Source organism: Anopheles nili, chromosome 2 (genome assembly GCF_943737925.1).
Source record: "Anopheles nili chromosome 2, idAnoNiliSN_F5_01, whole genome shotgun sequence".
Lineage (NCBI taxonomy): Eukaryota > Metazoa > Arthropoda > Insecta > Diptera > Culicidae > Anopheles > Anopheles nili.
In genome coordinates, this window is record NC_071291.1 from 73,029,438 (window position 1) to 73,056,773 (window position 27,336).

The 27,336-nt window shown below is 48.6% G+C and overlaps 6 protein-coding genes across 6 annotated transcripts; 2 read left to right on the forward strand and 4 right to left on the reverse strand.

The window, feature by feature from the left end:
- Positions 1-1,234: 1,234 nt before the first annotated feature.
- On the reverse strand, positions 1,235-6,936 carry LOC128730305 (phospholipid-transporting ATPase ABCA3-like). Its single transcript, XM_053823343.1, has 7 exons — positions 6,665-6,936; positions 5,124-6,364; positions 3,680-5,057; positions 3,302-3,611; positions 2,276-3,225; positions 1,486-2,217; positions 1,235-1,409 (listed from the first exon to the last, which is right to left on the reverse strand). Exons 1-7 carry the CDS (start codon positions 6,934-6,936, stop codon positions 1,235-1,237), a joined length of 5,058 nt encoding a protein of 1,685 aa, XP_053679318.1.
- Positions 6,937-9,361: 2,425 nt separating this feature from the next.
- LOC128720606 (NEDD8 ultimate buster 1) lies at positions 9,362-11,481 on the forward strand. The gene is made up of 4 exons (XM_053814284.1): positions 9,362-9,750; positions 9,830-10,040; positions 10,110-10,352; positions 10,426-11,481. Exons 1-4 carry the CDS (start codon positions 9,362-9,364, stop codon positions 11,479-11,481), a joined length of 1,899 nt encoding a protein of 632 aa, XP_053670259.1.
- An 893-nt stretch (positions 11,482-12,374) lies between these two features.
- LOC128730136 (uncharacterized) lies at positions 12,375-19,063 on the reverse strand. The gene is made up of 12 exons (XM_053823169.1): positions 18,869-19,063; positions 18,566-18,790; positions 18,241-18,499; positions 17,684-18,172; positions 17,146-17,578; positions 16,538-16,793; positions 16,293-16,472; positions 15,360-16,199; positions 14,852-15,282; positions 13,912-14,766; positions 13,575-13,839; positions 12,375-13,497 (listed from the first exon to the last, which is right to left on the reverse strand). Exons 1-12 carry the CDS (start codon positions 19,061-19,063, stop codon positions 12,385-12,387), a joined length of 5,541 nt encoding a protein of 1,846 aa, XP_053679144.1. The 3' UTR covers positions 12,375-12,384.
- A 583-nt stretch (positions 19,064-19,646) lies between these two features.
- Positions 19,647-20,824, forward strand: LOC128731386 (28 kDa heat- and acid-stable phosphoprotein-like). Its single transcript, XM_053824502.1, has 3 exons — positions 19,647-19,800; positions 19,944-20,411; positions 20,499-20,824. Exons 1-3 carry the CDS (start codon positions 19,791-19,793, stop codon positions 20,531-20,533), a joined length of 513 nt encoding a protein of 170 aa, XP_053680477.1. The 5' UTR covers positions 19,647-19,790; the 3' UTR covers positions 20,534-20,824.
- A 224-nt stretch (positions 20,825-21,048) lies between these two features.
- Positions 21,049-21,754, reverse strand: LOC128720346 (UPF0488 protein CG14286). The gene is made up of 2 exons (XM_053814010.1): positions 21,526-21,754; positions 21,049-21,451 (listed from the first exon to the last, which is right to left on the reverse strand). The coding sequence occupies exons 1-2, from the start codon at positions 21,752-21,754 to the stop codon at positions 21,057-21,059; spliced, it is 624 nt and encodes a 207-aa protein (XP_053669985.1). The 3' UTR covers positions 21,049-21,056.
- A 245-nt stretch (positions 21,755-21,999) lies between these two features.
- Positions 22,000-25,788, reverse strand: LOC128720214 (SET domain-containing protein SmydA-8). Its single transcript, XM_053813873.1, has 4 exons — positions 25,751-25,788; positions 23,614-23,753; positions 23,400-23,540; positions 22,000-23,334 (listed from the first exon to the last, which is right to left on the reverse strand). Exons 1-4 carry the CDS (start codon positions 25,772-25,774, stop codon positions 22,059-22,061), a joined length of 1,581 nt encoding a protein of 526 aa, XP_053669848.1. The 5' UTR covers positions 25,775-25,788; the 3' UTR covers positions 22,000-22,058.
- Positions 25,789-27,336: the final 1,548 nt, after the last annotated feature.

Here is a 27,336-nt window from a genome sequence, read left to right on the forward strand (position 1 = left end):
ATGTGTATGATGTTTAACAAACGTAAGCTCTATATAGTCATTATTATGCGTGCACGGTTGGGAACCGGCTTCTTTCGCGAGGGCGATCGATTGCAAACAAAAACAAGAAGAACAACGAAATTACATCACAAAACACGGGTGATCTCGCTATCCTTTTCTGGGATCACTTGCGTTGCACGGTTGCGTGCCCATTTTTGGGTGACTTTCATCCTTTGTTTACCGCTCCATCCGCGTTCTCAGTGTGTTCGTTTGTCGAAGGATGGAGGATCATTTCTCCCCCAGCGCCAAATACCCACTCTCCCACGCTGTAACGTACCTCCCGCTCAAGAGTATTAATGTTTAGTTCGTACGCTGTAAATATCGGTTTCCTTCTCCCGACCACGAGTGGCGCGTGGCACCTGTTGTTATGTATATCACAGCCGTATGCCGTGTAGTTGCCTCGGATGCAACCGATTTTAATACGGCCGCACTAGCCGGCCGCACCCTATATCGATGTCGTGAAAGTTCGTACCGAGTAGCACGTGTAGGAAACGAACGTCCTTCTTGGACCGGAAGGCGTCAATTATGCTCTAGCAACTGTTTGCGCGTTTTGTAAGACGATGATGTACCATAGGTAAGGGCTGCTGGTGTATGGTTTTTAGGCAGCGCCTGCATTAACCGTATATACAACTGTCTACATTTATTCAGTCTACTACTCCGAGTGAAAGTATAAAGTATTCAATAATCACTATTATTAACCCCCCTTTGTGCGGTGAATTCAAACGGCAGGCGTACCGTAAAGAAGTATAAAGCAACACGCACATATATAACGCACAGCACAGGACCGATGTAGAGCGTTCGCACGGGCAGTTTCGACCCAGTAGCAACGAAATGGCAGGACTATTTAAATGACACCACGTTTTCCTCCCCTTTTTTGGGCGTCCTCCCGGTGGCCCAGCAGTTTGCAGTGGGGGCTAGCGTGCCCCTTACAGGACACGCACTGCAGGCAAGGATTTAGACAACCGATTATGCTATCTTACACCAGTAGGTTTACATCGAACAGAAACAAACAAAGAGGAAAAAGTATCGTAAAATCGAACGATGTTTTTATTCCCTGCCGCAGGCTCAAACATGATGACACACGTATAAAAAAAAGAAATCCGAAATCTCTCCTCACAGTATAGCTTACTTACTGTATAGGCTCTTATGCTAGGTATATTAGGTACGATGCGATCGAGCGATTTTGCAGCTTCCATTATTCCCTTTGGTACTTCGTAAAGGCTAGGAACACCTGCTCCAGGCTCGTTTGCCCGATCGAATAGTCCTCTATGTTCAGCTGACCCTTTGCCTGCTCCATCACACCAAATATGTGCGACCATTTCATGCCATTCGAACGGATGTAGTACGTCAGCAAGTCCTGATATTCCTCCCTGCAAACGAAAACGTAGTACAGTGTGAACAAATGCTCCCTCTGATCGTTACTTTAGAACAGCACCATCAACCTACTTGAGGTGTGATTCCGGGAACTGCATGACGATGTATTCCTTGATGTCCTGCAGGTCGCACGTGTCCGGGCTCAACTCCTTGGCTTTTACACCTCCGTTATCCACGCGTTTGGCTTTTATCGTCAGCACGAAGCCCTGCGAGAACTTGTTCTTCAGGTGTTGCGTTGATCCGATGCACTTAAACTCGCCATTTACCATGATGGCGAGCCGCGTGCAGAGTGCCTCGCATTCCTCCATACTGTGGGAGGTGAGCACGATCGTTTTGCCACTGTCCCGGGCCCGGCACACGCCGTTCCAGAGATTTCGCTTAGCTCCCGGATCCATCCCGGACGTCGGTTCGTCCAGATACACCACAGACGGGTTCCCGAGCATTGCAAGCGCCGTACTTAGCTTGCGCTTGTTGCCACCACTGTACGCTTTCACCTGCTTGTCAAGGTGCTTCGTGAAGCTGAACTCATGCGCAAGGTACTGGCTTACCGCTGGAATAAGAGAACGTGGCACACCACGCAGTAGCGAAAAAAGCTTCAACGTTTCGCGCCCCGTCAGGTCCTCGATCAGCGCGTCGAACTGCGGACAGTAACCGATGTGCTGGTGGACTCGCTTCAGCTCGCTCTTCAAGCTGTGACCCTTGATCCAGGCATCTCCGAGCGATATCGACTCATCGCCGGACAGCATCTTGAAGGTGGTCGTTTTTCCCGCTCCATTCGCACCCAGCAACCCGAAACACTCTGAGCTGCAACAAAAGAACGGCTAGTGAGATCAGGCTAGTTCTGAAGAGTCACCAAACTCACCTGTTGATGCCCACACTGAGCTGGTTGACGGCCAGGAATCGGTTGTAGTATTTCGTCATCTCCCGCGCTACTAGGTTGGTGCGTGATCGCTCCTCCACCGTCATGGCGGCGATCCGTTCCTGTTCCCGTTGCACATCCGAATCAAGCTCACCGGAAGATTTGCTCGCATCCGTCTTGTAGCGGTAGCGATGGTAGCACTCTCGCACCTTCTGCACGACTAGCTTCAACACCTTGAAATCGAGCAACAGCAACACCACGAAGTACACGGCCGTCATGACAAGGCAGTACGTAAGATGGCGCCCAATTCCAGGACGATCCCACTGATAGTAGTACAGCTGATCGTCGCAGATCGGCATCTGTGGGACACCTGGCGGACGCACCGCGTTGCACGTGTCCATCGTGACTGACATGTGACTCAGGTTGACGATCGCATCACAGAGCGCAAAATGCGGGAATATCAGGAACACGTTCGACAGCACCTCAGACAACTCCTCCAACTCGAACATGTCCGTACCAAGCAGGTACACGAAGATGAACAGCGCCGTACCGGTGACGATGTACACCACACTTATCCTGATGAAAGCGGCCGGTGCCACGTTGTAGTACAGCGTCACGATGTACGTGAGCGGTAAAGCGGGCACACCGACGAACAGGAACACCGAGTAGAGCCGGAACACCTCACCGCCGGTGCTGAAGCCTGGCTCCTGGAAAATCGCCACCGTCACGATGATGAACACGCACACGAACGCGTACGTCAGGTAATCCCAGATGAAGCCCGTCAACCAGTAGGTTAACCGGTTTACGCCGCTCACCATCTGCAGTAGCTTCGCTTTGGTGACACACTCACGGATGTAGAATATCACGTAGAACCCAATCACGAATGACATCGCAAAGCCGGTGTAGTAAGCCAGCTGGAAGCCGAGGTTGTTGAACGTCCGCATCAATTGCAGCTGCAAGAAGGAAAGCACGGTGCGATGAATAAGCGATAGAAAGGCGAGAAAGGCATCCTTTCGTCCCTCAACGTACCCGGGTTTCGTCGGTGTACGGCAGCGGGAAGTTGGTGAGCGAGATGTTGTGCGATGGTGTCCTGGTGTAAGCTCGCAGAATCGCATTGTGCATCATCTGCAAGGCAACCGGTGGCGAATGGAGTGCCTCATTGTTAAACCACACCGTCAGATTATCCCGCAATATACTGGCACCGACGATAAACTGCCGATTGACCATCATGAGGCTCAAATCAGCGAAATGAAGGAACACGTCCTCCATCCACTGGCCGTAGAACCAGATCGGCATACTTGAGATGTTTCTGGACAGTTGCATATAACTGTCGAAGATCCTGCAAAACGAGAGAATGGAGTATAGCGTAAAAGAGCGCACAAACATCCGGCATCTGTGTATGCTCACAAGCTATCCAACGGTCCAGCCATGTTCGGCGGTTCCTTCTGGATCAGCGTGACCGATGGGTTGTAGAAACGTAGGCCGAGCGGACGGGCGGGCATATCGCCAGATCCACCCCAATTCCGCACGACTGCAATCGTGACCGCGACGAACAACACCGGTATAAGCACCTGTACCACCAACAGAAACCAGTTGCGTGAGGTTTGGTAGATTTTCTTCAGAAACAAAGCCCACAGCTGGTACAGGAACAGTCGGGCACCCTCCAGTAGCTCGTAATCTTCAAGTGTCGTGCGCGACTCGACGTCACTTCCTGTTCTGTACGAGTGCATGCTGTGCAGACTCGCATCATCCGCTGTTGGCTGCTGGGGCTCGATCGCGTCCGAACCCACCTTCATGAACACCTCCTCGAGCGTTGTGAGCGATATGCCGAAATCACAGATCCCCAGCCCGGGGCCCCAGTTCTCGAGGTCCTCGAGCAACTGCTGGAAACCGCTCGAGTGGGCTTCTTGCAACAGGTAAGACAGCTCCGAGCCGATGTTCGATTCCACCTGGATGGAGGGGATGTGTTTACGGAGCACCTCAGTCACCAGCTCGGCTTCGCAGTCCGAACTTTTCACGCAGATCAACCTGTAACCGACACCGTACTTCTTCTTCAGGAAGAACGACGATCCAACCGCCTTCAGACGGCCATCTGCCATGATTGCGATCCGATCACCAAGCATATCCGCCTCGTCCATGAAGTGCGTCGAGAGGATCATAGTCCGGCGGGCTTTCTCAGCGATCAACAGATCCCACAGAGCCCGACGAGCCGCAGGATCCATCCCAGACGTGGGCTCATCGCATAGGACAACCCGCGAGCCAGCACACAGGGCAATACCAACGCACAGCTTGCGCTTCATCCCACCTGACAGGCTATCCGAGCGAACGTTCGCTTTATCATCCAGCTCGAGCGCCTTAATGTACCGATCAGCCTCGTTCCGTGTTTGGTGCTTCGACAAGCCCTTCAGCCGACCATAGAAGTACAAATGCTCGCGCACCGTCAGCCCATCGAAGAGGATATTGTGCTGGGGACAGTACCCAAGCGATGACCGCACAGCTGCCATGTCCGTGCGGATGTCGTGCCCCATTATGAGGGCCGTTCCCGAGCTAGGACGCTTCATGCCGGTCAGCATCGACATGGTGGTCGTTTTGCCCGCACCGTTATGCCCGAGCAGGGCTGTTATTTGGCCCTCGAACAAGTTGAAGGTGAGTCCTTCCACCGCAACCTTCTTGCTGGAGTACACCTTGCGGAGGTCCTGAATTTTGATGCGTGGAACTCGTCCCTTCGGGTCGGCTTCGATGTTGTCGTTCGTCTTGTTGGGGTCTCCTGGACCAGCAGCGGGTTCTGAAAGACGGTTGGGTCAAATAGTATGTGCTACAACAACGAATGATTCCCGTGGGGATCGCTCACCATCGGAGGTTGGCCGCTCGCCACACCAGAACCGCTTCGAGACAGGGAAGTACCAGGGTTGCGCCAGCCCAAAATCGCCCGGAAACACCTGCTCGATGTAGAGCGCGATCAGCATGTAAATGACGGCGTCTCCAAGCAGCATCAACAGCATCTGGCCCAGGTTGATGTCGTCGACTTCGCTGTCGTGGAAAAGCGTCGACCATTGGACACCGTGGGTTGTGCCCTCATACACGCCAACCAACCGCATCGCAAACCCGATGGCGGAGTTCAGCAACAGCGAGGCGCCCAGCTTCTGAGACGCAGTAAGATTGCGGTAGTCCTGCACCATGATGATGTACGGGGCGAACGCGAGGAACCACACGATCGCCGCCACAGCACCACCCGAGTTGGCCTTCGAGAACAGCGTGCTCAGCATGAACGAGAACGTGATGATCGCTAGCCCGTACACAAAGAAGATCAGCCAGATCACGCCCCAGTCGGAGTACGTCAGCACGGACACGTGGGGTGTCGTGTACCATGGCACCTTAAGGAATACCACCACAAGCACGATCGACACCTGCACAAACACAAAACACTTCACGAACCACGAACTCCACAGGACCCAGCCCTGAAGGCCCATGATCTTCATCGCCTCTTTGATCTGCTTCTCCTTCTCGAACAGGATACTCTTCACGATGCTGATGCACGGGTAGATGAATGCGAGCATCACCGAGATCGGCAGGAACGTGGTCAAACTAGACGGGAAGCTATCCTCTCGAAACGGTGGGTACGGAAATCGCTGCAGGTATATATCCGGGACCGGGTCCGGGATCACTTTCAGCTGCTCGACGAACGCCTTGAAGATAAAGTGTTGAATCGAGAGGAAACCCTCACGGAAGTAACCCGGTGCGGGTCCTCCATCGCTGTCTTCGGAGAATCGCGCTCCACCATCGGGCCGCGGACCCCATCGACGGTCCGTTTGCCAACTGTGGCCCACCACGAACTGAGCTCGCTGTTCACCGGGAAACCGCAACCGATAGTTCAGTCGTTCCGGAAGCGTCCTCGACCCGTTGAGCCGGATGTCAAACTCTACGCCGGCGAACGCGTTGCTGGCGATCAGGAAGTTCTGTAGAGCCGTGCCGTTCGGGAGCGGATGCACGTTCAAATTCGCCCATTCGCCAACCGGAGTCATAAGGGAGCGCAACGCAGGACCATCGGGCGAGAAGGCAAGAGTGTTTAGGAACGGAAGCGCCATATTGTTCCTGCAGGGAGGAAATAGCAAACGTTACACAATGTTGTGCATGAGTGTATCCTACCCGAAATAGAAGCTACTGAGCAACGGAACACAATGGTGCTCGGTTGATCCTGTTATCGTTGTTTGGTTGACAGACAATGACGTTGGATGTTTTAGGTTGATGGAATTACTCCCTGCGGACCGTGTTCGATAAACCCCGTAAAGTCGTGGTCTCCCTTTCAATTTCAATCAACAACCGAACGATATCTAACGGCGGAGAAATGATCATATCGCTCGCGGATACCGGCAGTTAATCCGAGCGGCTCACCTGATAGCGCTGAAATTGGCGATATCCAACGGCTGGTAGACGGACACATGTGGGACGTGTTCGATTTCGGTCAAGCTGCGCAGTCCCACCAGCAGCAGCATGAACAGAGGTGGAATGAAAATCTCCACCAGGCTCGACACTTTGCTCCTCCAGTGCAGCAGGAAGTTTTTCCACAGTAGGAGCGAAAATTTGCCCCATCCGGAGGTTCCCACTGGTATTGTTAGTGGTGCTGCACCGGAATTGCTTACCGATTGCGCTGTCACGACTGTCATTTTTCTTTTGTTACAACTTCCTTTCGAACCACTGCGTTTTTACAGAGATGCGACGCGAAAAAGTATGAAATGTAGTATTACACTGACACTGACACCAACTTCCTGGCACGCAAAGGATATGGGTTTGCCGTTTTCGTTACAATAAAGCACAAAATTGGGACAGCAATGTAAGATCAAGCTAAGCTGGGGCAATACTTGCGACACTTTATAGTTAGAACACTTCCTTTATTTCACGCGCACCGTTTTATGCGCAAAGGCGCATGCGGTGCTAGCACCGAACCCACCCCGTAGAGGACCTTACTCTTTCGATAGTCAACCTTAAACTAACGGGCGTGCACCTGACTTTGTTTCCGGTAACAAGCACCCTTTATCCGATCTACCTGATAAGCAGACCGACCGAATGATAAACTTTTGCCTTAAAATTCGCCTGCGTTCGAGCAACGAGACGATGTATGGCGTTGAAGTAACGTCGATGCAAAAATCCACGACGGATAAACGGTGTGCGCTGCCATTCCACGATAAGACCGGCACGATAAAACCTGCTTGACGCCGTTGCGTTCAGTTGGGAAACAATTTCTCCGAGCTCGGGCATGTCCACAATTTGACTCATCCGCGGGTCTGGAATAGCAGAAGCGTCGCTTGATTTACGAGCCGGTGTGATCGCAGTTTGCTGACTGGAAAACACACACGATAACTAAAAGTGCCGCGTGAGTGTAACGAGCTATCGCACGTGTTGTGAAAACGAGAACAAAAATGTATTATCTGTCTGGGTTCATGGTATTTTTGATAAAGATTTCTACATTTAGATATGTTGCTTAACGAACAGTGAGTCCAGTTATTTCTCCAACAGGCATATAAGCACAAATAGAGCGTTCATCTTTGAGGATGATATTTGAATTTTGTGATTTGAATTACTTATTTCTAATGGCTATTCATCAGATATTGCGTAGAATCGTGTGGATGCCAACTGTTGTAGGGTTCCGCGCTACACAAACTCTTCGCTGAAAATATTAATTTATAGTGATTTTGTGTAATACTTTTCACACTGTATTAAATGCATAAAATACATTGGACGAATTAAAAGCAGTGCGTTTAAACAAAAAATAGATTTTTGAAACAAATATCGTCTGTTTTTGGATGGAGTTTTCGCACATTATTGCTGTCAAATGCCATCTGACGTACGATAGATCAACAAGTATATCTGTTTATGCGACTTTATATTATTGTTTTCGTCGGTGTTTCGTTCGTGATAGCTGGAAATTTAAAATATTAGCACCAAGAACTCATTCAACTGGTAGACGCCTCCGAAAGACGGAATAATATGACACCGTCATTCAGGAAGTGAATAAAAAGGCGGCTACCGGATGTCTCCTCTTGTTCAACGGTAGGTCTGTAAATTTCATCATTCTCCACGGAATAAAAAGATATTCACAAAGAAGGTGCTATCCGTTTCCGATGTACGTTAGTTCAACGAAACTCGCCGGCGCTTGGCGCGTTCGTGCGTTCATCGTGTACCAAACGGTTGAAGCTGATGAAAATTGACATTCGCGTTTCATTTTAGCTTTGTCACTGGTGCGAAGCGGTACTGGCAGTAAGTTGCTCGGTCTAGATCGTAGAAAAGTACGTAGTGAGTTTCAATTGTTTGAGGAAATTTGGTAAGTCTTGCAATTTTACTAATGCCACGTGTTGAAGTCAGTGAAAAGTGATAGGGTTGTCCCACCAGTCGGGAATTGCGTACAGGAAATGAATTGGGCTCGAAGATGTGAACGTTACCTGTATTTGAACCGCGAAGCATTTTATAAAAAACATTTTTGGTTACGTTAGGCGTCGCTTGGTTTAGTTAGGTTGGGTGCAAATCTGTACCGCGGTTCTGGAACCAAATCGTTTTATCTTCAGCATCAGCACTTCCAAAAGCAAAATATGTAACGCTATTGCTCGCTCGTTCCCTGCTACAAACCCTTACGTCAGCGATCGCAAGCATGCACTGCTACACAAGCCCATCGGTCCGTTCCATCGGTTCCCGTAATTTTGTCGGAACCGATGGTTCCGGACATCGTTCATACAATTTGTATGGAAAAAGGAACAGTTCCCCAGAACGGTTCCTGTAGTTTGCACCCACCCGAATTAATTAAGGAAAAGTGTCTCAGTTAAAATAAGGGCGCAGTTTGCTTCTACCAATTTCGCTTTGTTCCAGCCCTGCAAAGAAGTAGGGTTAAAAGAGAAGCAGTTGTAACAAAAATAGAATTATGACAGAAAAAAAATGCAGCTGGCCAACCGTAATTTCAAGCAAATATTGAAGAATTAATGGTTACGTGCTCTATGTTCTTTTGTTGCATCTTACTCTTTTTTAACTTAATTCCGTCTTTATAATTTTCAAATGTAAATCTGCAAAATTTATGATTTTGACCCAAGGTTCTGACGGACAATGGCGGAATTGGAGCGCGAAAATCATCTTATTCAACTGCGTGCATTATTGAACGAGAGACATATCAAGCTCTGGCAAACACCGTTTCTAACCGCGGAGCGTCTCACCAATATGGCAGAGATTCGCACAATGGCTGAATCGCTCGGCACAGAGCTGGCCATACCCATCGATCTTTGCGAGAAGGCATTGATCGCACTCCAGCGGAATGCCTTAGACAAGCTCGAATCGAAAGACGAATTTCAGAAGACGGGTATTGCCACATTGAAGGTACGCGCCCCAACACAATCGGCGGTGGATCGACGAGAATTCAATCTGAAAATTAAAACCACAGAAACAGGATGGGCACTTAGTGAAAAAATAGCACAGCAACTTATGCTGGATGCTAGAAAGTGAGTTTTCCACACACAACGTGGGTGGTACGTGTGGAAGGATGGGATTATATATTGATTATTGCAACATAATTCTCAGGATAAAGATGGTCTGCACGGGAAAGATCATCAACGGAGACCGCACGCTGCTGGAGCAGAATATTGGAAACGGCGCTGTCGTGTTAGCTCTCGTGATGGCAATCGACGAGAAAGAAGCTAAATCCGAGTCATTGATGTACGGTCGGGTGCAGAAAATACGAGCAGATGCCGAACTGATACTCTCGAGGAATGAAAGATGGAATTTTCTCAGCGTAAGTAAGATTGCTACGGACGGTCATGTGCTGCAAAATTAATTCACCTCTTTCATTCTTCGATTACAGCTTGAAGATCAATCAGGCAATGCGATTTTTCTACCGAAAGACGAGAAAAAGGCACTTCTCATGGGGCTCACCCTGTACGAGAAAGGAAAGGTGGCCATGAAAGCTGGAAGACACGAGGAAGCGCTGCTGCTCATGCTCGAAGCGGACCATGATCTGTGCGCTTGTAACTCGGAACTACTGAATGTCGTAGATAACTATGCCCTGCTTAATATGGATATTGTATGGTGTTACCTGTTGTTGCAGGTAAGTTTGGCCGATTTGGCCCGAACCAAATCGATAGTTTCTAATACGACCACGGCTCGTTTTTACGTTTCAGAATATTAATCAGCTTCCGGACGCAGAAGTACGCCTGCAGGTGTGTGAGAAACGACTGCAACAAAGCTACAGTGCCAATATGCAGCGCGTGGCAGCCCTCCGGGGAGAAGAGTCGTATGAAAAAGCGCTTTTCGTGCGGCTGCATCTCTTGAAAGCGGTGCTGTTTTTTCACCAGAACAAGCGCGATGATGCCCGTACGATGTTCCAGGTGGTGGAAAGTGAGCTGACGAAGCTTCGCATCGACGACGCAACTCTTAGCCGCTTGATGGAGTGTGGTTACTCGATGACTGAGAGCCGGATTGCGCTTCGCGTAAGCGCCAACGACATGGAGGCTGCGATCGAACACATTCTTAACCGCAGGCAAACACTGCAGAATAACGCAAAGCGCAAATCGCGCGAAATAAAGCTGTACGAAACGATTGGTCACAACGTTGTGGAAGAGGGTGGGATGCGCCTTGACTTAGACCAAGTGGACATCCTGATGGAAATGGGATATCCAGAGGAACTGGCGGCTATGGCGATGAAGCATAGCAAGAACGATATTAACGAAGCCTTGAATCAGCTGCAATCAAACGGGGAAAGTCTGCAAAATAAACTATTACACGCGGTCCGTGTGGACAAGGAGCTGCTGAGGCAACTGGTGGAGCTTGGGTATTCCTCAGAAGTGGCATCGGTAAGCCTCAAGATAAATGCGAACAATTTGCGTGAGGCCATATATTATCTCGAGCTACACGTCACGAACGGTGTGTTGAGTCCATCGCTACAACGCACTGTAGAAGAGGTTGCTTGTAAGCAGAATGCTAAAAAACGCGCCTCGTCGGCAAAGCATACTCGTACTGCCGATGCCCAACCGTCCTCCAGCAAACAATCTTCTAAGAACTCCCCAGAGAAGCTGTCGACTGAAATGGATGGAAAACAGCAAGAGGAAATGCTCGACTTGTTGTTTCAAAGCTTCTCAAAAGATCTCAAGGCTGACGCCGACTCACATTGGGATGTGACGCTGGTTGATGAGGAAGTACTGCTAAAGCAGTACAAGCTGCTGTTGGGTATGGATTAAAGTTTGCATAACCTTACCATTTCGGTGAACGCGTGCCATTACCATGGGTGCCAAAAAGTATTTCTCTCGGACGGGCGGGAGCGACAAAATATCGCGTAACATCACACTCTCTGTGGGCATCACATTGTGGCTTCAAGATTGCCTTCCGTTGCAGAGTAGCTGCAACTAACCACGCCAGAACCGTAAAACGGTTCCATATTCGTAACACGAGATGCACCAACGAAACCAGACTGCTTCCAGAAGATGCCCGAAGTACAATATTTTGTCCAATCTGACGACAGAACTGGACGGCGCGTATACTTAGGAAAAGTAACAACGCTACTGTTGTTCGTTAATTAGTAAGTTTTTTTTGTTCACCTCTAGATGTTTCGGCTATGCTGATGTGTGAAGGTATCTTGTGCGACAACACGCGCCTGAACGACAACGTACCCGACGAAAATGAATATTTGAACGAATTTTGAATTTCAATACCATATAACGAGTTAGTTTATTACCGAAAGGGATACAAAACACGAATCGAACGAGCTTACCAAGCAGTTTAGTTCTGATGGTTTGGCAGCAATAACCGTTATTTGTTTCCTTCTTTTAATACCATTACTATTAAGAATTTTTGCACTGTTTCGCGTTATTCGCTCTTGATTAATTTTCTCAATTGAGTGGTACTTGCTCCATGGATGAAATTTAAGCGTTGAATTTTCTTACTTTTTGATTGGAAATAGCTTGTTACGCCCTGCTTAGGGCACTTTACAAACCAAAACAGCTCATGCAAAGATACAAAGATCTTGACATATTTTCTTACAAAAGTTTATAAAAATATATTTTTATATTGTCGTAAAACGAAAAGGTTCGAATAAAGAATTCCTTAAAGTTCCGTAAAATTAATTCAACCGTTTCTTTTTGTTGTTATCCGCTACGCAGAAACAGCTTATCTTCCATCATATCATCAGAGTCGGAACCGGCCGCATCGTCCGACTCATTCCACACGGTATCGCACGGGTCGTCCATCTTCACCGGAAGCATTTGCTTCCACCGGTTGGTCGCGAACATGTCGTCCGACCCGGAACCCGAACCATCAACGCTGGTCGCCTCCTTTAGCCATGGTACCTTGCTGGTGTGATTAAGCAGCGTGGGCCAACCGATGGTGGGTACCAGCTTGAGCAGTCGGATCACGATCATAAGACCACGGATTTCGTGCGTCGTGTGCTGCGGCTCGACCGGACCGAATAGATTAAGCGGAAGCAGATAGCTCTCGCCTTCTCCGCTGACGAATTTTAGCAGCAGTGCGTCGATGTCCACCGTTAGATCGTACCGAGCGACGTCCGGTGCGTTCACGCGCATCACGACAAAGAAATCGTCCTGCTGCCAGACGACTTGAGGAAAGCGATAGTCACTGTTCAAACGGGGCAGTACGACTGCTGGCACACTGGAACCCCGACCGGTCGTCGATGCAGAAGCTTTCGTTGCACGCCGTTTACGTGTGCCTAGCGCAGGCCGGACTGACGAGTTGCCTTCGGTACTGACGGACATGCGGGAAGGCGAACGCGACATACAGGCAGCTTCTTCATCGCTTATCTCGACTATCCGTGCTGGCTCGTCGATGGATTTGGTGACATCGCCATCACGCTTCTGTATCGGTTGCTGCATTAATATCTGCAGCATTTCCTCGTTCGTGAAATTCACCTGCACCAAACTCTCTTCGTCATCGTCACAATCCGTCAAATCGAGCGGATTCTCCTGTTCATCGATGCTGCAGATGGCTAGTTCGTAGAACAGTATATCCTGCACGATTCCGAACAGGTTGGTGCTGTTCGCCTCGAATAGCAGCAACTCGTACCATCGGCAGCCTTCGATGGGCTGTTCGGCTCCCTCCTGGGAATATTTAGGACGAATGACGCGGGCCAACATGTTGCCCTGGTTGTACTTCTCCAGCACGTCGTCGTAGATCTTGTTGGAGACTTCCTCCGTCCAGCTCGTGCCAGTTGTCGGCTGTATGAACGCAAAGCTTCCCTTAATGGCCTACAAAAGCGAAGAAAACAAAATTGTAGGGCGAATGGGTGGTATCGTAAAAAGAAGGTAACACAGGTTATGCGAACCAAAAACGGTAGCCGACACAGTAAGTGATCCGGAATAGTGTACAGTTCCTCTAGGTAGCACGTTAGTATTCCGCCGAAATCTAAGAAGAACACATCCAAACCCTTCTGATCAGTGTTTTCGTTCGCCTTGGCTACGAGGCGACCACGCTGGAACATATTCTCGTAGAACACGAGGCAGTACTGGCCGGCATGCGGATTCGTCAGGGGTGTCAAATTGGTTTTCTTGCCCGTGAACTTCTCGATCTGTTCTTGAACCTCGCGCAATCTATAAAGGATCGTTAACGAATGGTCATAAGAGCTGGCACAGTTACGATTTACGAAGGGAAGCGCAAATTACTTCTCAGAACGGAAGACGTAAAAATTGTCCGGTGAATAGTAACGTCCGATTACTACGCTATATTCGGTATTTACGATCAACGAATCGAACTGATGCTGGCTCTCTTCGTCCTTTTCCTGCGTGGGGGGTAGCATCTCAAACGACTCGGAAGGACGGCGTTCGGTAGTCTCCTCCGGGGATGGCAAATGAATTTCCTCTTCGTTAGCGATGCTGTTCGCGAGTACCGACGGTTGCAATCCGGATACAGCCTGCGTTAATTCGGGTTTTTGCATCTCTTCATCGTCCGATGGAATGTTCCCGTGTTTATCAACCATACTAAAGCAGTCTTCGGCTAGCTGTTCGTCTATCGCAGCTTCTTGTGGTTCCTCTTGCGCTTCGGTGTGCACCATTTCCTTGGAATCGGATTCAGGAAGGATTCGCAGCGCTTCGCAATCACGCACGAGCTGGCTAACCTTTACGAACGATTCCTTGTCGGCGATGCCAAACTGCTTCGCAATAATAGTCGCACGAATCTTCTCCGTGACTAGTGTCGTTTTGAGATCTTCGAGCTGCTCCACCAGGTACAGCTCGTCCACCCAGATGGTGTCCCGCAGTGCCAGCAACACGTTTCCCTCAATGTGGCAGTTGGGTTTACTTTCGTACTTTTTTATCCACTCTCGCGCCATATTGGTTGCCGATTTGTCCCAGTCCTGTTCGAAATCGTGAGGTATGACACCGGCAATGCGCACGTCGATCGTCTGCCCGGACAGATCACGGAATTTTTCCGGCAACAACAGCAAGGCGGACGAATTCACGTGCACGATTCGGCCAATGTCGAGCAGCAGCAGTTGTACCTTTCCGATATTGTCTGGTGTGCTAGAAAAAAGCAAACGTCAAACACCATTCATTGGCGTTTGATCGAGATAGAAGGATTCTTCCTGGCTCCATCGAATTTACTTACTTTAGCTCTTCAAAGTTGATGATCCGACAGCGCCAGTAGTTCTGCTCGTAGAACACAGCACACAGTTCGTTCCGCTTTGGAACGCCATACATCTGGTGGCGTTCTTCATTGGCAAAGTGAACCTGCAAAGCAAAGTCCTGGAGCGTATAACGCTCGCTATCGTGCAATACCTTCCATGTAGTTGAACCCGGTAGCCGATGCCCCTCCAGCCGCACAGCAAAGTGAACCGGTGAGAAGACGTGAGCAATTTTGACCTTAATCCTACCGTCGGTGGGAACATTCATTGGGGCGAGATCATCCACCGTTAGTACGTGTCGGTACACGCAGGATCTGCTGCTACGGCACCCTGCAAATCCAAGTACGTGCGTGCAGAGCAACGAAACCGCTCGACCGTCGAGCACTCGGGTACGTTCCTGGTGGCTGCGAATGTTCTAAAAAAAAATAAGAGACAAAAAAAGGCACGTTTAAAAAGCAACTTTAGCAATCCAAGAACACGCACGATTCCAACCTGTGCTAGCATCACCAATTCCTGCGGGATGGGTGTCTTGTGCAGCTCCAGGAAGTCGATCAGTTTCGGTAGCTGCTGATTGTTGTTTTCGTTTAGCAGCACCAGCGTCGTAGGCCGTCCTTTATCGGTACTAACCGACTCTAGGTAGGGACATTCGTAGTAATCGAACGAACATGCGAATCGCCTCGTAAAGGAGGACCAGGTTGGCGGTAGCGAAAAGTGGATTATATGTTGTGCCATAGCAATGTTCAGATCAGCCTGCAGCTCGTCGCAGCAGACGAGCACCACCATGTCCCCTCGGACTTGTTGGTCCCAGCTTTGGAAGCCAGCGTGTTTTTGCATCACCATCTTTCCGCTACACACCACGTGGTTGATGGAGTTTTGTCGCAAGGCTTCCCCGATCGTCTCCAAATCGGCGCTGTCGTTCCCAAAGACGATCGTGCGTTCGGTTCGATAATCATGCTGCTTGATGTACTTAATCAGCTCGAGCTGCTTTCGCTCAGAACCTCGCCCAAGTCGCAGATGGAACGCCGCCTTCGCGTATACCGCCGCCTCGAAAAACGCGCCGATGCAAATGATCATATTGTTATATCGTCGGAAAAATCCAACCAGGGCTGATAACCAGTGGCCGGCCGTAACGATCATTTGCAACCCCTGCTGGTCACAGTTCTTACACAGAAGCTGCAATTCTGGGCCGAAATGCGGCAGAATCTCCTCGATGTTGTCGATCACCACCGTTTGGATGCGTTTGCGCACGAACGCCTCCGGCATGCGTTCGTACAACCGTCGGTAGCAGGGGGCAGTTGTGATCAAAATCGCACAACTATTAAACAGCAAGTTCTGAAGGAAAAGGCGATCAATCGAACAATATAAATCGAGAGGAAAGATCGAGCAACGATCAACCAAAACCGAAGCAGTGACCGATTTACTTACGCAAGTTTTTAATACGTTTCGAACGCCATAACACTCATGCACGGCCAAATGCGAATTAGCCTCCGTACGGAGCAGCTTTCGACAGTAGAACCCAATGCGTTGCACCTCGCGCGACGTGTAGCAGATAATGATGCACACCGGACCGGAAACGGGTGGTACGATAGCTTCCTCGATATGTCTCTGAAAATTGGGGTAGAAACGGTTAGTCCGGGGATTGGCCGATCGATCGAAAACCACGGCATTACCTGGACCACAGAGCATACGGCTGGCAGGTAGGCAAAGGTTTTGCCTGTCGCCGCGGTATTCACACACAGGAACGAGTTCCCGCGCATTATGTGTGGCCACGAATAGGCTTGCAACCGGTGCATATTTGAGATGCCAAGTTGCTCCAACGCGTGGTGAACGTTTGGGCTAAAATTGGCGCTAGTAATGCTATCGATGGGTTTAGGTACTTTAGCTCCATGCACCAACACACGATAGCGGGTCTGGCGGGAGAATATACTGGAAGTGAAAAAAAAAACAAGAAAGAAAATATTTAGCGCATGTGTGGTTTAGCAGGTGATCGATAGAGTGATATTTCAGCAGACATAGACAGCTAAGCAAACCATCTGAGACATGGCCAATTTCAATCCGAGGAAATCGTACAAATACACAACAACCCACTCTGACATCATCGACATCATTTAATTTATTCAACTTCTCATTACAAATTACTATTCATTTTCCATGTTAATATCCTACGTACTTTTGGATGGTTCGAAACTAAATCTTATAGCATTGTTAGGCCTGAGATAGTTGGTTTTCTGTACTTTTAGTGAGTATTAAAAGCTGAAGAATTTTAAATTATTCTTACCATTTTTCTTCTTGAATCATTTTTTCAAACCGTTTAAGTTCCCCATTGCTCTGAACCGTCGCCACTTCGGGTAGATCCTTCCGCATTATGCTCTCCAGTGAGACACCCGCCGGAGCAAAGCCCTTTAAGGGGACAGGTGATTCGGGCTCGGGTTCCTTGCGGTTTTCCTTGTTTTGCTTCGTTTTGGCAAGGGCGATTCGATTCTTCAGGTTGTATCTTTGAGATATTCGCCCTTGCTTCCCGGTAGGGTTGACGTCGACTCTTGGCGTTTGCTGTTGGGGAATCTCTACTACATTTGGAGGGGTCGCACAAGTCTGTTTCACAGCCGGTTCGTCGATCGAGGCGTGCATCAACGCGTATTCCAACTTTTCAGACTGGCAAACATCAATGGTTAGTGAGTTTGGATCGTTGCGTATCGGTTCCCCGGGTTGATCTGAGTGTCGATGTGGAGAAGCTTGAACTTTTTGGGGATTGGATGGAGTTGGTGATGCGTTGTCGATAGTTCCTGTTCCTGTTTTTTGTTCCATCGGCTTCGAACTCGGTGACACAATTTTCAATTCTTGTACACCTGAGTGTTGTTGCGGAGAAGGCTGAACTGCCTGTAGCGTTGAGGGAGTTTCTTTTGCCTTAGGTATAGTAACAATCGTGTTGACCTGCTGCTCCTTTGGCTGCGTAATCGGTGACGCATTTTTCGAGCCTTGTCTCAAACCATGTATTTTTTGTGCAAGCTTGCTTATCTTTTTAGTTCCCGAATTGGGTGCTTCAACAGTAACTGCAAGGGTATTGTTCGCAACAGGTTGAGCCTTGGGGGTTGGTATAATTTTTATCTGTTGTACTCCAATCATGCTAACCGATTCATCAAAGTCTCGTTCATTAACTCCATTTAGAATACTGATCTGGTTTTGACCCTTTTCTCCAACATCCGCGAATTGTGGAGGCGTCATATATTTTGGGAATGATTGTTCGGGTGAATCTTCAACCACAGAAGATGATCGACTACTGGACAATACATTGGTTTCGGATATTTCTGAAAAACAAAGGCATCGTGCGTGAATGAGTATCATTTAACAAGCTAGGTTTGTCGTTTCCACTTACGAGATATGAAATTACTGGATTCAACTATCATTCCGAGTCCTGCTTCGGAGAGAACAGTCACGGCGCTAAAGGATTTGCTTGTAGTGAAGAATAATAAGTTCCCAAAATCAATCGTCTCGCCACCGATCGTATAGTTCGCAACATTTTCGTAGCAAATATACTGAGCCCCTTCAATGAACGATTTCATCGTCGTGTTCGCAAAGCTATTCCATATCGGGGACATACGTTTGCTTAGCATCTCTTCAATGGGATCGAAAACCTGCGGAATACAGTAAAGAAAATAACGTAATTAAACTAGCAAACCGGCAAGCAGAGTATGCTTTACATTGTGCGATGGAAGAATGTTTTTCAAAGCTCCTCGCTTCACGCTGGAAGTGGACTTATCGTGGAAGTTTTCGGGCAAAGGTTTCAGCAGTTCGCGTGCGACATCCTTGGGCATTCCTTCGTCAATTGACCAAAGCCGGTACTTCGTCTGTCCTTTGAATTCGTATATCTTGTCGACGCTGTACCGAAGCCATCGTTCACGAACGGGGTCGAATGCCGCTACCACCTGGCCGAAAAGAAAGATTGATACACGTAGTGAACACACGCTACCAACACGCCGGGTATCGTGGACCCTCAGTAATACCTCGCCTAAAATGGGTTCGTACGGTCCATAGTCTTGGTTATAGTAACGTTGTTCACAGTATTCATCGATCGCGTCTTCGAGCTGCCTTTGTTGTTTGTTCCTATTGCCTACGCGAAACGGTTTGTACCAAAATTTATGAGGGTTCACATAGTGCGTTATCACTATTTGATTCTTAATTTTTCCTTCGGCTTCCATTAGAAATCTCAAAAAAAGCACCGTATCGCAAGTTATTCAAAGAATCACTGTTCGCCGCATAGAGCACAATGGCAGCAACGCGCTATACTTCCAATAGACAGTTCTGGCGTGTATTCGGCTCCAGTAAAATAGAATAATTTTCTATAAATAACAGAGCCGATAATGCTAATACAAGGTTGAGATGAGTATAAGTCAACCGTTTACATGCTTATACGTTAAATTCGGAAAACATGCTATTTGTTAAAAGAAACAACCTGAAATGCTCAAATTCACCACAACTGACATTCCGAAACTGTTTGGGATAACCCGGTCTGTTGTTTATAATGTCTTTGAGCCGCCTACTTGAATAAATTTGAATTATGTTCTTTCCAAAAACGCATTAATAAGAGAGATTATTTGTTGTACATTTCTTTTGTGTAATAAAGTCTATTTTTAAATGAAAATGTAAAATATCTAATTCCGCCGATTTCACTATGAAATGACGCTTTCAAGGGGCCATAACCTGTTGGTTGAATGTCACTTTGACAATTGTCAGCTTGTGTCAGACGTCTTTTCGCATCGTTTCGACTCGGAAGGACACGTTTGGTTGTGAGGAATCCGCCAGAAAATAAATACAAATTCGTTGCGCGAAAATACCCCTCGGGATCGGGTAGAGACTAAAGCTATTATTACCAGCGCCAGTCGCCTGCTAGTGCTGTGATATCGTTGCTGAGCATCAAATCGTATCATGCCGCGAGGTACGGTTCGGGGACGGATGTTGGTTCGGCACTGGTGCTGTGGAACCAAACAAAAGGCTTGTGCTAGGATGCACTGAGTGATTGCAGTGGCTCAGCGCAACGTCTGGTACAAACTATAAACGAGATATTGTGCATTGTTGCAGGAAAGTACGTAAACCACAAAGGACGCAACCGCAACTTCACCAACCCGGAAGAGCTAGAAGCGCAACGAAAGAAGGACGAGGAAGAGAAAAAATGGCGGAAGACGAGGGAAGGCGACTCAGACGATGACGACGAGGATGAGGACAACGAAGAGGAAGGAGAGGATGATTCTGATGAGTCCGAATCCGAAGATGAGAAGGCCAAAGGAGCCCAATCGGTGATACAAATCCAAAACCCCAACCGTGTGGCCAAGAAGGCCCACAGGAAAGTGGATGATGTAGGGGCGGACGAGGAAGCACAGCTGACACGTCGCGAGAAGGAAGAATTGGAGAAGCAACGAGCCGCGGCAGCCTACCAGAAACGGCACGCGGAAGGCAAAACAGCCCAGGCAAAGGCAGATCTGGCGCGGCTAGCAATCATCAAGCAACACCGTGCGGAAGCGGCTGCAAGACGTGAGGCTGAGAAACGGGGTAATGCAACCACTCAGAAGCAATGAATTCAAATTCTAACACACATTGTTATTTTTCCCCTGCGCCACATGTTCTTTGGAACCGTAGAAAAGGACGCCAAAACGAAGGGAGGTGACTCTTAGAGCTTGTCACTGTGTAGGTCTACGCCACCGATTTGTTTAATTCGCAGCATGCCCCACACTCGATGAGACTATCGTAATCCTTGCGGGATTGCCTGTTTGATAAGCGCAATGGGCTGGTGTGCGGCCGGAACTCCCAATGCATACCGTCCCGAGCCATGTCAACTAGACAAACTAGTGGATAAGATGAAAAAACGCAGCAAAATTTCGCCCGACAACCTTCTTTTCCTAGAATGTTTTAACGATATGCAGTAAATTTATATTTACGATAAATATATTCCTAATCGGCCTCTGTCTATGTAAAGTTAACCATACAGCATGCGGTTTTAACTTACTTATCCTGCACTTCAGTCCCCTATCGGTTTTGTTCCTGCAGTAGAACTCGGAACGTCTTACAATCAAGGATCAAAGCAGACAGCGGTATATCTCCGAAGTCCTTTCATAATTTGGGGCTAAACATTTGTCTGTTGAGTAAGTTTATATCAGTTTTATTCAAGATGTCTTTCTTATACAACGAATCCATTACCTATTCGGTGGTAACAGCGAAATTAAACCGAAATGAATTATCGGAAGGAACAATGGTGCCGAGATTGCTAGAGGTATCCGCAATCCGATGCTCAACGGGATTGTCCGATCCATTAGCTATCGTAACGGGTGGTGCAGAATCGTTACCATTCGTTGCAAAGTTGAATCGAAAATTTTTGTCTCCATTGAGGATGGCGGATTTTTTAACAAAATGAAATCTGGCCTTCTCTTTCGGTTCCTCGAAGCGTATACTGTTCGGATCCACAGCAAGTGTTTGTTCTTCCGCGGCCATTTTACTCCGATAGTCCCCGAAAGTGGTACGCATGATTTGTCGTTTCCGGATGATCGGCTGAGTTCCACTCTTCAGTGTGTTGATGAGCTTGGTGGTATCTTCAGCTGAGAAGTGATGAAATGGGAGATCATTTTAAATATGCATCAGGAATTTGTTCGTTTAGGTCATAGCTGCATACTTTTCTTGTTATTCTCCCGAACTTGTGGAAGGCTAAGAGACGATTCCAACTGCTGAATGCACCAGTAAAGCTCTAGTTCGAACTGCCGGTCCGCTTCGGATGGTGTGGCGTCGTTTGCTGTGGCCACAGGAGCAGGAACTCTGACCACAGGAGAACTAACGGTATTAGGACGAGGAATAGACTTAAGTTTCCCAGTGGTTTTGTGTAGTTTCACTTTGGGTGGCGCCATATTCGTTCACAAATCAGCAAGCTTTGTATAAAACTATGTAAAACCCTTTCATTCAACGTAAAATTAATCAAAACAACCGTGCACACACGCTGCACACAAGCACGCTGATTTCAAAACGTCAGACGACTTTGGATGGTTTGAAATTTCGCTGTCAAACTCGAAAACGTTTGGTTTATTATGATATTTAAATACGAAAATTTCTTTGTTTGTCTCCAAAGATTAGAGAATGGCTCTTTATTTTTCTCGCCATAAATTTGTTCATCTGTTTATTGATCATTTTGCTACTACCCCTGACCGGTGGTCCTTAAATAGGTCCCATATTTTTCAATGCCTCCCGAGCCGCTAACGCAATCCCATACTCTGGTGATCCTTCCGGTTCCAACGCCAAGATTCGTTCACTTTCTCGCAAGAATCGCTGAACCTCCTTCAGCCTGCGACGTAGCTCCGCCCGCTGAATAACACCCCGCTGGAAGAGCTGCCCGGATTCGATCAGCAATGGCACGTGTATTTCGTACATGATCGTGCCCCGCAGCCTGCTCAGCCCAGGTTCCAGCTGATCCACCACCTCGAGCAGATCACGGCAGAGCGTTTCCTTGCGTTTCAGCTGCTCGACACTAAGCTGCGGTATAAGATAGCCCTCGATCTTGCCGTACAGCTCGCAAAGTGAATGCTTCGCCGCCAGCAACAGGTAATGGTTGTCGTGCAGCACGGTGCTTTGTGAGCGTACAAAAGCCTCCAAACCGGCAACATCGTTGCCATCGATTCGCTCGAGCTCCTGGGAGAGCTTTTCAAGCAACAGCACAATCGCTTCGCAGGACATTCCTTCGGAGCACTGTTGACACCGCCAGTCGGCTTCCTGATCGAGCGGATTCGTAGGCAGGATGTGTCCTCGCTGGCACTTGGTACACCGCAATGCGCTGCAGTTGGTGCCGAGCTCGGTAGGATCCGTGCAACGACGGCAGTTGCACCAGAAGAACTTTTCCGCATGCAAATGCTGCCGCCGCTTGATCGTACCCTGTAAGATGTACGCATAGGTGAGTGTAAGCGTTTCGCCAGCTTTCACATCCTGGAGTGCTCGTACGGTGAGCCGATGTGTTCGCAGGTCGTCGGTGTGGCCGGTGTTTGGTGTGCAGTCGTGCATAAGAAGGTACGCTTCCGGGAAGAGAGCACGTGCTTTCACAGGCTCCTGTCCGACCTCGAACGCATTGACCTCGATGATCCCGCAGATGGTGTGCAGCTCCTGCTCGGAGTACTCCTGGAAGCCCCACTCATCTCGGATCCGACGTACGATCTCGTTTTGGTTGCGGTTCCAAAGTTTCGGAATCTGCTGCCGGACGGCGTTGAGTGGATCCATATCCAGCAGCCGGTTATATCGCTCCGGGTCGACGGTTTTGAGCAGCATACACCGCAGGCTAAGTATGGCTTCGTACATTAGCTTCACTTGGGGCGCGCTCGCATTCTGCAGTAGCTTGTCGACAGCCTTATCTCTCAGTGGAATGCATTCGAGCTGTTGATGAGCGCCCCCCGGACTGAGCCCGTAACAATTCGGTGAACATATCCGCCAACGACAGGTCTCACATCTGTAAACAAAAATACTATATAATCAAAGGCTCTACTGGGGAATCGGAGAAAAGAAATACGTCACCTGTGAATTGCACTTCCCGGGTCGAACGTACTGTGACAAGCCACACAGACCGGTTCGCTTTCCGCACAAGGACCAACGACGAGTGGATCCGTCTCTATGATGGCATCTCCGGCTTTGATATCTCGCGCTGCCACGATGTACCTACAGGGGATACGTAAGTAAATCGCCGTTCATCTTTTCGTGCTATCTTTGCAAAAAAAAAGAGAACCCTTACCTTCCAACCTGTTCGGAGCGCTTAACCAAATAAGGCAGCTTGATGGTCGGTTGTTTATTACTCGGTGTAACGCTTTCTTGCGTGCTTACAAAACCACCCTCTTTGTGAGCGTCTGTTGGTTGGTTTGGTTTCTTATGTTTCTGGAATGAAATGATCAGAATGGCATACCAACATACATTAATTATTGGGAATAGCATGCACGAACGTCTAACACACCGGAAAACATGGACGGATCAACATATGCAAGGGTTCAAAAGTTCTTAAATACCCATGATAATCGTGTAGATCCACCCCTCATTAAAGGATGAAACGGTTCGAATTGTTTCCCACACGATGTCACCTTTAAAAACGACGCGTGCACCAAACCATTCTCACTTGAGTTCCCGGAACATAAATGACAACACGATGACGCTATCGCGTGATGTTTGTGAATGATTTAAGCGGGTTTTATTTTCCCCGCGGCCATACCGCGTTTGGTGGGTAAACGGATGTTGTTCGTTTCGCGCGTCGTTTACAGAGCTAATTAATTTGCCTTGTTGCCATGCTTACACCGTGTCGGAAGAGGGCCTGGGTTATGTTTTTCCTGCGAGCCGTTGAACGTAAACGAAAACTATGGTCCTGCAAATGGATGGCATTCGCATGCATTAATGCATAACGGTTCGTAGAGCTATGGCTGCTTTTCGGCATTTCTGGGTGTGGGTTGAACCAACGGAAAAACCGAACCACATGCTAATAATGTATGTATTCGGGGTTTCATCAGAGTAGTTGAACGAAATGCATCGATAGTCACGATCGGCTTGGTATTTCACACTGTTTTAATGATTAATTAGGTTTTATCCCGTCCAACGGATGAGGCCTGCATGTTAAACATGAAAGAACGCCAGCACCGATTCATCCGTTGATCAGCAATGAAAATTGATTAATCAAAAAGTGCACGCTGTTGGCAACATTCCACCGTCCACGGATGCAAATTTGGAGCCACTACCAAAGCTTCCTGCCACCGTAGTTCGTTGAAGCTCGTTCAGATCGCCTTCGATTGTTACGCGAGACAGATGATACGCAACGGCAGCCGATACAGCTGCTCTAGCACGAGTCATCGCGGGTGGGTATATAAATACACTTGCAACGGAAACACCTGTTAGCATTTTCCTAGCGGCTTTATTGTGCGAACGTCGGAGAACGCGAATGCCGGGAAAGCGCTTCTCTCGCACGAAGGCACATAAACAAAACGCACAAGGAATGGGAAGATGAAGAAGAAAAACATGCGCCTCAAACCGCCACAGCGCATTATTGTCCTCTCCACTGGCGCACCAACACGCGGGACGTGACAATGTGGCTTGCGCTACTGACGAGTTGGCGGAGGTTGGATTATTAGCTTCTGCGAAAAGGCCACTAAATAGTTGTCGTGTGCCAAACAATTGGCCGAGGGACAAATGGTGAGCCGCAAACCACGGACCGCCGTACAGTTGCCTCGGGAGAGATATTTTATAATTAACCGACGAGCTAGTTGGAGCGCTTGGAGTTGGTTATACGTCGTGAGTTGGACCGGAAATGGGGTGGTTTGTTGCGTCGATGGTGGTCTGTGGCTGGGAAACTGCAAGTGCACGGTTCCCGAGCTGGTTGTCTTACGGATTCGGTACGTCGCGTAATGGCATTTTCCGATCGTGCCATAGGAACTTCTAGGAATGCATTCTCGGTTTGAGAACTGCCTCTGTAGATGTAACTTTCCTGAGTGAGCACAATGGTTTGAGGTATGCGTAGTATTTTGAGCAGTTTGTTACACAGTTGCAGATAACTGCTGATTTCAAAATAGAAGTTAAGTTAGTAACATACTGTCTGGTAGAAACTACCAGGCGTCTCCATCGAATGAATTTCACATTATAACTTAAGTATTATTTGATTATTCAAAACTATATTATTATGCTACAGCTAGTGTGTTTGAATGGAAATCGGTAATTGGTTAAAACTGAATTTATTTCGTCTTGCAAATAAATGTTATTGTACAGCGATGCTCTCGAACACGGAGCACCAGGCGCCTCCATTGCACCTAGTTTCAAAATCATGTTCGATGTTTATAGGTGTTTTTAAAAGTTGCATTGTTTATTGTTTGTTTGGTCCTCCAGCAGCCTGAACTTACCTTTTTCCTGTAATTCGAAGGCATTCTCTTGCTGGTTCCGGAACTAAACTTCACTCACTCACAAACCCACACGCCTATCCTCGCGCTTCGGATACGAAAGTGGTTACGTGCCGCGAGCGATTGGAAACTGAAGCGTACCAATTGGGGGAAAATAATTTCTCACACTCGACAACACCGTGCGGGAGCTGTGCCGATGCTTTTCACGACAAATTTCACTCTTCTGTCACCAACCGACGGCGGACGGACCGATGCTGTTTTCGGCACGCCGGGTATGGCACGCGGGTGCGAGATACAATTTCGTATTTTTAGAACCACAAATCACAGTCACAGTGAGTTCTGGCTCTTTCTTTCTGTCCCGTTTTCTCTCTCTCTCTCTCTCTGTCTCTTTCTTGGTTGCCTTCTTATACGCTTGCCGTTTCGTGGCGCTGGGAAGTCGGTCCCCTAGCTGGGTGACCATATTCTGCCGTGTTTTCTTGCGCTGCTTGATCGCGTGTGCGAGATCGCGTTCCGCTTTCACTCGGAAGTGGTGTCGGTCAAAGTTGCCGAAACCCGAGACACCAACGCTTGATTTACTTCACCTTCGGGGTAGGCCGGGATGGGTATTTATTTATTTATGGTTACGCTTCCGAATGGCGCTCTGGAACGGAACAGGAACCACCTGGCCGGAGTTCATCCTCGGGGCACCAGATGTTTCCCGGATCAGACAGTTCGTTTGCGCTTTCACGGCCAGCGTGTGGCAACTTGTTGCGCTGGTTGCTTGATTCAAACGAACCGTTCTGACACATCAGCACACACATACGCATATACTGCTGGTCGAAGAAGCATCCCTTGATGACGCTGGTTAAATTCGCTGTGACAAACGACATGCCGATTGCGCACGGTTTGATGCCGCTTAGGGCCACGATCGGTGAGCCGGCGGTGATTTGAAGTGACTCGTTCGATTTTTTACATATTTTTAGGTGCCTGAGGGTGATGGTGGACGTACCATAGTGCGGCTCACTCCACCACCCATGGGGACCTCCCTCGACGAGCGGCTCCGACACGTCTGTCAAACAGTCAATTAAATGTTGCCCTCCGCGGGTCGAAGCCGCTGCCCACCGCACCGACACCGGTGTGTTGATGCTAATTTTACTCCCATTCAAACCGGGAACACCGGACAAACAAAGACCGGGTGCGGGAATCGGGCAGCTGTCGCTTGCGCGTGAGAAAGACGCTTGTCACCCGTCGCGGTTCCGTGGAACGCGCTGACATGTGTCAGTTGCACCACCGGCGACGGGGTTTTCACTCGGCAAACTTCACTCACAATCGCAGCAACCCTTTTCTCCCGCACAGCACGCGGGTGCGCTTTTGAGCAAACGAACTTTTAAACGCCACCACCGTGAGACGCGTCCGGTGGCGTGCGAGTGACGATTTGAACTGCGCATCGCAGCAGGCAAACCACTGGCTTGCTGGGTAAGGAAAATGTAGCCAAAAGACCAGCAAAAGCCCTCTCATCATCATCATCGTCGTCATCGTTATGGAGCTGGGGTTTGGCGTGCAACGATCTACTGGCAGCGGTTTGGACAGATGAAGAGGGAACATTATGG